Source organism: Pyxicephalus adspersus, chromosome 10 (genome assembly GCF_032062135.1).
Source record: "Pyxicephalus adspersus chromosome 10, UCB_Pads_2.0, whole genome shotgun sequence".
Lineage (NCBI taxonomy): Eukaryota > Metazoa > Chordata > Amphibia > Anura > Pyxicephalidae > Pyxicephalus > Pyxicephalus adspersus.
Genome location: NC_092867.1, coordinates 55,769,786 through 55,780,330, shown reverse-complemented (window position 1 = coordinate 55,780,330; position 10,545 = coordinate 55,769,786). Strand labels below are relative to the sequence as shown.

Here is a 10,545-nt window from a genome sequence, read left to right as displayed (position 1 = left end):
TTACAGAGGAGAAAGTTTCTGCAGTTATCAAAATTATCAAAGCCATACCTGTGGGTAAAAGCCCTGGTCCAGATGGGTTCACCCCGAAGTTCTACAAATTACACGCCCTTATTCTTGTCCCCTTCCTAAGGAAAGTATTCTCTTCCATATCTGATGATACATCCTTCCCAACCCAAAGTTTAGAAGCCCACATCACAATTCTTCATCTTCTTCAACTATAAACCTATCTTTCTAATTATTATCAACGCAAAAATATTCTCTAAATTGATAGCTAACAGACTCCCAGTACATGCCATCATTGATCTATACGGTCCAAGTTGGGTTCATTCACGGGAGGGAGTCAAGTGATAAAACCAATTTACTAACCCAATACGCTAAATCCTCAAGGGTTCTCTGTATTTTATCAGTTGATGCTGAAAAGGCATTAGACAGAGTCAGTTGGCCCTTCATCTATGCAGAGCTACACTCGGTGGGTTTGGGCCGCAATATGGTCTCTAGGATAGCAGCCCTATATTCCTCACCGTTGGCTAGAGCATGGGTCAATGGCTCTCTATCGGATCCTCTCAAGATATTAAATGGTACCAGGCAGATATGTCCACTATCGCCACTTCTGTATGCTTTGGTTATGGAGCATCTAGCTGTGGCCCTGCGGCACAACCCAGATTTTAAGGGCATCAAGCTAGGTGAATCTCATTATAAATTATTACTATACGCAGCTGATTTACCTCTCCACATACCTCTCCACATACTACAAACCCCTCCATCAGAAATATAACTCTCTGCCACTTTCTTGGTTTGCAAGAATTAACACCCTCAAAATGGATATCTTGCCTCCATTAGTTGCATAAGCTATTTCGGACCTTCCTATGAAAGGCGAAACACTCTCACATATCATATCGCACCCTAGCTAAACCTAAAAACAGGGGTGGGGTAGGGGTACCCGATATCGTATCTTACTATCGAGTGTCGGTATTAGTATGAATGATCAATTGGTTCCAAAATAGGGAAAGGAAGAGTTGGGTCCTCCTTGGGGAATCTCTCTACCCGATTGATTTTAGGTGCCTCCCATGGGTAGATCGCCCTCTCTTACAACCGGCTAGTCCTTTACCTGGTTCTACAATTGACTTATTAGGTGACTTTGGGATAATCTCATTTGAGGGGGCAAGCTTTGCACACGACTGGGTTCCATGACACCAATATTTGACAATCCTGCGTTGCCTCCCGGCCATGAACAAAGCTAGCTTTTTGGCTTAGACAGCCTCTGACGACCGCCACCTCTTGAGCATACTTTATCATCCCTTCATTTTCCAACCCCAAAAAGGATGTCCTCTTGGTTTGTAATAGACAATTACTCTCCCATGTGTCCTCATTCTCTAACACGTCTACGATAGACAGGTTTTGAGGAGATATTAAGGTTGTCCAATTGCCCTACTCATGCTTGGGACTAGTTTAAAAAATTCTCCTCATTTCCACACATACCTTACATAGTGGTAGATAGGAATAATTTTGTGTTGAGGGCACGCATTCATTCATATATATCCGACCCCTAAATTTCCTGCCCCCTCCTGACCCATGTCTCTCCCTCTCGGTCCTCTTCCCCTTGATTTTGTCCCAGTCTCTTATTCCCTTGCTCACTAGGACCTCTCTGTGTTGCCCCTGTTGTTAAATGTTTGTTCAGAGGGTCCAGAACTCCTTTCAGAGCTCATATTCTATACTAAGATATTACTGGTATGTCTCCTCATTTTCATTTACATGTTATAAGGACTTGGATACTAGGACTCTAGTTTATATGTCAGATATGTGTTAAAGCTTTAAATCTTTATTATGTATCATTTTCCATGTAAACCCTTGGTTTCTGCTTTCCATATCTTAAATGTTAAGCAAGATTGGTTTGCTTGTATGTTGTATTATGTTCTTCTCTATAAACCTCAATAAAACAATTACTGACAAACAAATGTACCTAGCTGTGCTAAATGGATTCCAGGTATATATTTTAATGTCCATATATTGCCCTGTAAAAGAAGCAGTGAGGTCGTTATTGTGCTGTTCATAGTCTTTGCAGAGGGCAGCTGTGGGAGGGGCCAGGCAGTCCCACCTACTATAGGTTGTCTGCAGATGTCTAGAAGAGGGAGTGGAGACAAGACCAGTTCACTGCTCTCGCTTCATGACTAGTGTGACTGGTGTTGTCTCCGACTGGTCTGTATTACAGGAAGCTCCTGCAAAGAGGTAAAGCCACATATTGGATTACAGCACAGATCTGAAAAGAAATACACAAAGTACATAGATATTTGAGTAAGAACACAAATGGCTCTTGTATTTAGGCATCAATTTCTTATCCTGGAGTCCAGGTTTAAAGCATACCTATACTCAGAATTTTCACTTTACTTAAAAAGGGTATAGAAGCCTTTTATGTAGGGTGAAAATTCTTTTTTTTTTTTATTTAATCTCACACATCTCATGTGCAGTGAGATCGGCAATTTTTTATTTTCATCCTATGTCACTGATTTTGCGGCTGGGTCGGGTGACGAAGTATGAAGAACCCAGGACAACGCGGGACCAGATGCCGGACACCCCCCGTGGGATCGGTCTACCCTGTGGGATTGAAGGTAAGTGTGTTTTTTTTTTTGTGTTTTGAGTATAATTTCTAATTATTGAATTGTGTGTGGAAGGGTCAGAACCATTGTTTCTTTTTTGGCCTGTAGGATGGAGCCCTATATTAGGGTGATACCTGTCAGACTGTGGAATGTCGGAGCTTGAGGATCAATACGTTTTATTTAGAAAAAGTAGTTATAATTGTGTGGTGGACCCTGTGCACCCAAGGATGATCCACAGACTACTCCTATTCACACAGGCTTTGTATTGCAATCCTCGCTGAGGAAATTTACCCTTTCTGTTGGTATTGGTATCCTAAGGGAATTCCCTCTTTGTAGAAAGACAATTCCTGTTGTGTGTCCTCGACAGGAAGTGAAGGAAAATCCTTCACAAACACTTCAAGTCACTTATGAAGCTTCTGATGTTTGATAAGTGTATATTTCTTTGAAAAATGTTTTCCACACTCGGAGCAGGTGTAAGGCTGATATCCTAAGTGAATTCTCCGGTGCCCGGCCAAGTTTGATTTATTGGTAAAACTCTTCCCGCACTGAGGACACGAGTACGGTCTGTCAGTGGAGTGAGTACTTTGATGAGTCACCAGTCCCTGTTTATCGATGAATCCTTTACCGCACATGGAACACGAGTAGGGTCGCTCCCCTGTGTGTATTCGCTCATGCCTGACGAGAAGTGATTTGTAAGAAAACCATTTCCCACATTCAGAACAGGAAAACGGTTTTTGGCCTTTGTGAGTAGTTTGATGCGCCAGAAGAGTTTCTTTGTCAGCAAAGCGCTCGGTGCACTTAGAGCAGGAAAATGGCTTCTCAGGTACATGAGTCCGTTGATGGACAGCAAGATAAGTCTTCTGACTGTAACGCTTTCCACACTCACTACATGCGTATGGCTTCCTCTCAATGTGTGTTATTTCATGGCGGGCCAGACCTCCTTTCTGGGTAAAACATTTTCCACACTGAGAACATGTAAATGGCTTCTCTCCTGTGTGGATCGTTTGATGCCTCAAGAGACGAGATCTACGGAGGAAACATTTACCGCACTGGGAGCAAGAATACAGCTTCTTCGTCTGTGTAGACTCAGAGGATAGGTCTGAGCTGTCAGGTACTTGGAGATTCAAGGAAGTGCGGTTTTCCTCTGAAGAGTCAGACGGGATGTCATCCTCCAATTCACCAACCGGTGAGGTGATGTGACGTCGATGTGTGTTATTTCTGATGTATTGTCCATCTAAAAAAAATTGAGGAGAACAGTAAAGATTTCGCAAATGGGGAGGGTGTTAGCGATTAAAAAAAGCGACTAAATAAAGCAGAACTTGTTACCAATCGTACCCCAAGAAAACCATTTTTGGGTAAACTCCTGCCAAAACAATGTCATCAGGGACAATGGGATGAATAACCCCCATCAATGGTATGTAGCTCTTGGGTTGTTGGAATAGCGTTAGACCCAAAATCTGCAATCAGCATCAAAATTGAAGTCCAACATCCACAGCTCACAGCTTAAGGAAATGAGACAACCTCTGATGAAACCCTGGTTAAGGATAGCTGATTATATATATATATATATATATATATATATTTGTTTTTGGTGTTGGTTCTTGTCTTTGTTTAATAAAGTTTGTGTTGAGCCAACCTCTTTGTTGATTATTTAGAGCTCATAGTATAGTAGGTATACGGGAAAGAAAGAGGTTTCAGACTCAGGAGGTTTTTGTGCAAAAATAAATAAGTGTGTATTTTTCAAGTTACATTTAGTACATACATCAAAGGTACATATTATTTATTTTAAGCTCAATATCCAAATGCCTGTTATTGTCACAGCGTTTGGATACTTTAATCTAGACATAAGACTCCTTCCAATGTCATACAAAGTACATATAAAGATTGAAAACAAGGTAAGAAGGGGACCTGTTAGGGTCGCATGATTCCCAACATGTTTCGCCTGTTATAGGCTTCTTCAGGGGTATAAATTTGCAGAGGTTGTATGATTTCTATAATGTACAAATACAAGATATAAACATATAGCATATAGATTGTCAAAGATTATTGAATAATATAGTTTTGTTAGAGATCTAGTTTGTAATAAAACATAATAATCCTTTTTTTTATGGATGTCTAGAACTTAATAATTCCACAGTTAGCTACAGTAAACCTTCAAGTGAACAATCAACATCTAATTTTAAACTTTCATATCTGATGTTTAAAAAACAACATATTAATGTAATTTTAATCAAATTAATAACAAGGGCAATAGTTTACTCACGTTTGGTTGGAGTGTAGGTAGGGGGGGTTAAAGAAGCAGTATTCAAGCTGCATGCTAGTGGAAAAAAAAAAAGCTCTATACATAATATATATAGAGTATATACATAGTATATATATATAAAAAAGAGCTCTATATATACTATGATATATATATAGGGACAGCCCAACCAAAACTGTTATTTCAATATTTGGTAGATCTCCAGAGTTTTTAAAATGTCATCTCTGACCCAAGTTCCTGCTTCTGCATACCCACTGTGCTAGTTATCAGGGGCTCCCACAATTTCTCTGTTGAGCTCCTGGGTTTGCACACCTGCTGTGTCCAATATGAGGGGTTCCTACTATCACTTGTGGGAGATTAGCATCAACTCACTTGCTGCAAAGAGTACAGTATTTCAGAAGTTTGTTCCAATTCAAGGGTGCTTTGCCCACTTTTATTCACAAAAAAAAAACTCTTAACACAAAACAAATCCTCCAGATTTCCAGAAAAAAACAAATTTAGCCTCCAGGCTCTGGTCTACCAGACCTAAACTGTGAGAGATCTACTCCCAGCGCACAGGCCTCACACAGTGTTTGCGGATGACACATCTGGCTTCAGGCTGCAATTTCCCCCTGTGTCAAAAGCAGGTGCTGTTTTAATATAAGGAGGCCAGGTGCACCAGATCCATTCTTAATTCCTGGCCTAGAAAAAGGGAGGAGTGCCTGTCCCTGCAAATATGCAGTAATACAATTAGCAATAGCCCTATCAAATAGATGATGCCAAAAATCTTCTAAATTTGGCATCCAACTTTTCCTTCCTCTACAAACACTGCTGACTTCACTGAACTGTGCCCATTATGCTGTGGTTCCTACCTTCCCAGTGCTGTATTCCCTGTTGGACAAGAATGATCTCACACTTGGAGTTTACAACACATATAAGAAGCCATGAAACTACCCAGCCCACCAGACATCACCTTTCACTAAAATATGACTTCTGGGTGGTTAACATTTGTACCAAGGGGAATCTGTGACCCTTTACTAAACCCACCATTTATTGCTTACCTTGGCTGATCCCTGGAGGAATTTCCTTCTCTTTATGCTGATCATCCTCACCTAGATTGGATTCACCAAGCTCATCCTTAACTTCCACTTTTACAATAGTAATTAGGTTTGTATCCTGAAAAATAAATCAATACAAACCGTGTGTGAGGACTAAACAAAATTTCATCATGTAAATCCAACGTAGAAGAGTGAGGGATTGTTCACAATAGAGGTATACAGTCACCATGCATTCTACCACAATGTACAGGCACCTGTATTACTGTCTGTTGTTACATCTTGGGTACTGTGAAGCTGGCCCCCAAAGTCCCATCCCTTCGTCACTGCATTGGTCTCAGACATTCGGACATTCACCAGTCCCATATAGTATGTGAGGATGCCAAGTGCCTGTGCACATATGAGAGAAGAGGGGAGCATCAGCGGCCAGGGAATGGTGAACAAGACAAGTATACCCTGGAGCCAGAAACAGCCAGGCACCTAGCCAATTCAGCATTGAGCCTCCTTACTAGCTTCCCAGGGTTCCTTTAACCGTTTCCTGGTATTTGACCCTGATCTAAACATGTCCATATGAACTTTTAACACTATGTGAAATGTACAGGCAACCTGCTGGAAAAAGTATAGGCACCCAAGAGCAATACCAGGAAACATTAAAACTGGAAATAAGAGTAAGTAACAGTGACCTCAGCCTACCTGATAATCCTGAACATCATGAACATCAGAATCCAGAGGACATGGTGCTTCGCTGGTACTTAGCCTATCTGTAAGAAACACATATAGTCATATATAATGGTACATTCATCTGCATTGGATTGTAAGCATTTTGGGACAAAATACTACCAGGACAGAAAATGAAGGATAGACCCTTCCTGTCAAGCTATTAGGATTTATTTGAAGTTAAGAACTAAGCCAAACACAATTATTAGGTTTCACCCACCTCTGTCAATTTCTATAGGAACTTCTTCTTCTTCTAGCCTCACACGTGCTACTTTCCTAGCTTTGACGTCTCTCTGAGTGTCTCTGGTGACCCCAGGGTCTGTGAATAAAGATGAGAATGAAGCCTCCTGTACTGAGATGTATAAGCTTTAAGCTGGTCATACAAAAGTTTTGAATCACAAAGTAATCAAATTTTAAAATTGGTGTTTTCAATTAGCCATGTGGTAACCAAAATTACCCTGAACTCAAATCAGATTTGTTCCATTTTTATTTAATTCAATATGAATACGTTGGTGAATGTGCTGAACAACAATTCAGTGCAGAGTGTAAATAAGAGTAAATTGTTGTTACTGATGAATGTCTTGAACCAAAGAGTAATAGCCAAAAATAATATATAGAATTTTTTTGTGACTGAAGGAGAAATTTTAAATCATGTCTAAATTTGGTGTTTGTTCCTCACCTATGTGGTCTTCTATAGGAATTTCCTCCTCTTTGATTCTTGCATGTCTTTTTTCCTCCTCTTCCTCAGCTTTGTCCTCTCTCTGAGTGTCTCTGGGGTCTGTGAATAAAGATGAGAGTGAAGCCCCCTGTACTGAGATGTATGAGAGACCCCAGAGAGTGTGTGTGTGGGGGAGACTCATCACATCACTTGGCTGGTGACACACAATGACATGATGTGAGGAGGAGAGTGGAAGTCTAATAGAGGCTGATGGCTCCTGATCCCCTCACTGGGCACATACTGTATCCCATTACTATCTACTGACAGAGGAGGGGGAAGATGAAGAGATTGTATAGTGACTGGGACTGGACTGTAGTGATAGTGAATCTGGGAAAAATCTAGATTTGGCATTTATTACTCACCTGTGCTGATCACTGGGGGAATATCCTCCTTTTTACACCGATCATCACCCCTCACATATGGTTCATCTTCATCTTCAGCTTTGACAACAATCAAACCGTCATCCTGGACATACCATCACATTAGAATAATTAATATATTAGTCTGAATTATAATAAAATGGTAGAATGACAATTTTCTTTAAAACTAGTCCTATCTACCTGATCCTCCCGAGAGATCTCCTGATCCTCCGGTGTAGAATCCTCAGAATAGAGAGGATGGGGACATCTCTCTGGGGTATTTCTGGATCCATCTGTAGGAAATACACACACAGACTGAATACATTGTTTCTACCCGTCTTTATATCAGAGGATGTGTGTATCTAGGTGGATCGTTAATACTCTTCCCTCCGTTACAAAAAATGAAAGTCTCCTCTTACCCGGTGATGTGAGGGGCATCCGGTTCTCTGTCATGATGTCTTTCTAGTGATCCCAGTGTGTGCTTTTAAATACTCCCACTCCTCTGTAATTCTAATTAAAATTGATACATTTAAAAAAGTTTATTCTACAATGAACAAATAACATGTCAAATAAATAATAAAGTACAAAAAATATGTATACTGATTAGACAAAAACAATAAAACAACCTGGTAATGTGTAGGTCCACCATGTGTCACCCAAGCAGCTCTAGACCTATAAAGGTATGAACTTCACAAGACCTCTGAAGGTGTCCAATGGGGTGCAGCACCAAGACATTAGCAGCGAACCCTTGCTTTGATAAGCCATCCTGCTTTCCATAGTCCACCCTTCTGCCATCTCTTATCCAGGTAGATGACATATTTATGATATAGAAGATTCATTAAACCAGGCCACCTTGTTCCATTGCTCCAAGCTTCATTTCTGGTTTTCAAGTGCTCATTGTAGACACTTTTAAAGATGGACGGGGGTCAGCATGGACACTATGACATCATGAAGTTTTTCTATCTATGCTATCTATGCTACAGTGGCTCTTCTGTAGGATCAGACCAACCAATGCATACCCTGAACACCCTACCTGAAACACTCTATCAGACCTGCTATTGTGCAGATGTTCTGACCCAGCTTCTACCCATGATTCATTATCTATTCTTCCTGTTTCCATTGCATCATCGTCTAGAAATTCCACCTTATATATCACACCACTTCATGGGCGTCATTGTAACCAGATCATCCTTGTTGTCACTTTACCTGTCAATGGGTATATTGATTTGGCTGGTTGGTGTATAATAAATGGTGATCTTCTACCAGAAGGTTCCTGCAAGTTCTCAGAGTGATCCTCCGCCACCATTTTGATCGTAACACACAATATATATTATTTCTTCTGCATTTTGCGCAATATCTCCAATGTGTCCCATTCTGGAGCTTTTTCTAATTTTAATATACAAAAATGATTTATGTTATGGCCATGCTATGTATAAAGTAGAGGAGATTGTGGGGGGAAAGCTGAATGCTGAAGATTTATGGGTGCTTCTACAGCATCATGTTAGAAAAAAAAACCCATGGTAGTCATCCAGCAGATCTCCCATCCAGTGTCCTATATATCAGTGGTCTGGCAGGAAGGCAATATTTTGTTAAGGTGATATGATCCCCCCATTCAGTCCACAGACAGCTGGGACTCCCTTCTCTCACAATAAAGAGACATTATTACCTCCTCCTCCCTGGGTACACATTCTCCAAGTCAACACCCCCTCCAGGAGAATTTTCACAGCTGCACAGAAAGCTCCTCCCTGGTCTCTGTTATGGGCCACAACAAAATGGCCACCAGCCCTGCACTAAACTAAATCCCATACATCTTGTTTTTTGCATATCACTTTATATGTTGTAGCTTTTATACTAGAATGCCACATAAATTCTGACTTGAAGAAAAAATCCTGAAATGAATTACTTAAGAGCAAGCAAAAAAGATTAACTTGGACTACAAGAAAATGGCCATCAACAATGATCATTCACAAAACTTTACTATTCATATAATGTGTGACAAATTACTACATTAGTACTACACCATATCATTATCGGAGGTTTCTCTTTTGTCCTCCTCCTCTCTCTCCCTCTTTATATAAATATATATAATATACAAATGTCTGTGTGATATGGTCCACTGAGGAACCTATTCAACATATTGGGCTGTACCGTACGCCTTATTGTTGCCTAGCTTAGTTATCTTATGTTAGCTTTAGGACTAGCATAGGTCATCTTTGTCTAGTTTTATAATATATTTGATTGAAATAAACTTTATTGTTTTATAAAAAACAGTCCGTGTCCTAAAAAAGCCTGTCTTTTCTCTATCCCTAAAAACTCACCTCATTGCTTATTTTCCCATTAGATTTCTTTGTTTGTAACAGAACTGGAAATGATTGTGTGCTTACAGAAGACACACCTTCCCACTCTGGAATCTGAAAGAGAGCACCAGGAAGTGTGCAGAAAATAATGAGGGTGCACAAATTAGAAGAAAGTACAAGAAGACAGTGCAGGAAGCAGGAAGAATGTGTAGGAAGTTGAAAGAGTGCAGGGAACAGGAAGGAAGAAGAAAGTACAGGAAGGTAAAAGAGAGTTTGGGAAGAAATTGGAATCAGTAGCCTGACAGTGAAAGAAGCAGGAAGAGAGTGCAGGAATTAGGAAGACGGTGCAGGAAGAAAGTACAGCCAGTAACAAAAGAGCGTAATAAGCAGGAAGAAGGGTCAGATAGTAGGAAAAGATTGTAGGCAGTAGGAGTAATTGCAGTAATCCTACAAGAATGTCCCCCAGTTTATTGCCGAAGTTCATTCTTTTGTGGTACCAGAAAGCAGTAAAGAGGTGCAGTGACATAAACTGCATTTGCTGTAGCAGCTGAAAGCTGTGAAAGGGG

At 40.4% G+C, this 10,545-nt stretch overlaps 1 protein-coding gene across 5 annotated transcripts; it reads right to left on the bottom strand.

Annotated features, from left to right (window-relative positions):
* Positions 1–2,423: 2,423 nt before the first annotated feature.
* LOC140339753 (uncharacterized) lies at positions 2,424–10,331 on the bottom strand. Of its 5 annotated transcripts, none has more exons than XM_072424625.1 (9): positions 10,001–10,331; positions 8,102–8,192; positions 7,884–7,975; positions 7,686–7,788; positions 7,285–7,383; positions 6,826–6,924; positions 6,582–6,649; positions 5,895–6,009; positions 2,424–3,828 (listed from the first exon to the last, which is right to left on the bottom strand). In XM_072424625.1, exons 2-9 carry the CDS (start codon positions 8,133–8,135, stop codon positions 2,996–2,998), a joined length of 1,443 nt encoding a protein of 480 aa, XP_072280726.1. In that variant the 5' UTR covers positions 8,136–8,192; positions 10,001–10,331; the 3' UTR covers positions 2,424–2,995. The 5 variants fall into 5 exon arrangements, with proteins under 5 accessions (XP_072280726.1, XP_072280728.1, XP_072280727.1 ...); XM_072424627.1 differs by lacking the exon at positions 10,001–10,331 and adding an exon at positions 9,349–9,402; XM_072424626.1 differs by lacking the exon at positions 10,001–10,331 and adding an exon at positions 8,889–9,338.
* Positions 10,332–10,545: the final 214 nt, after the last annotated feature.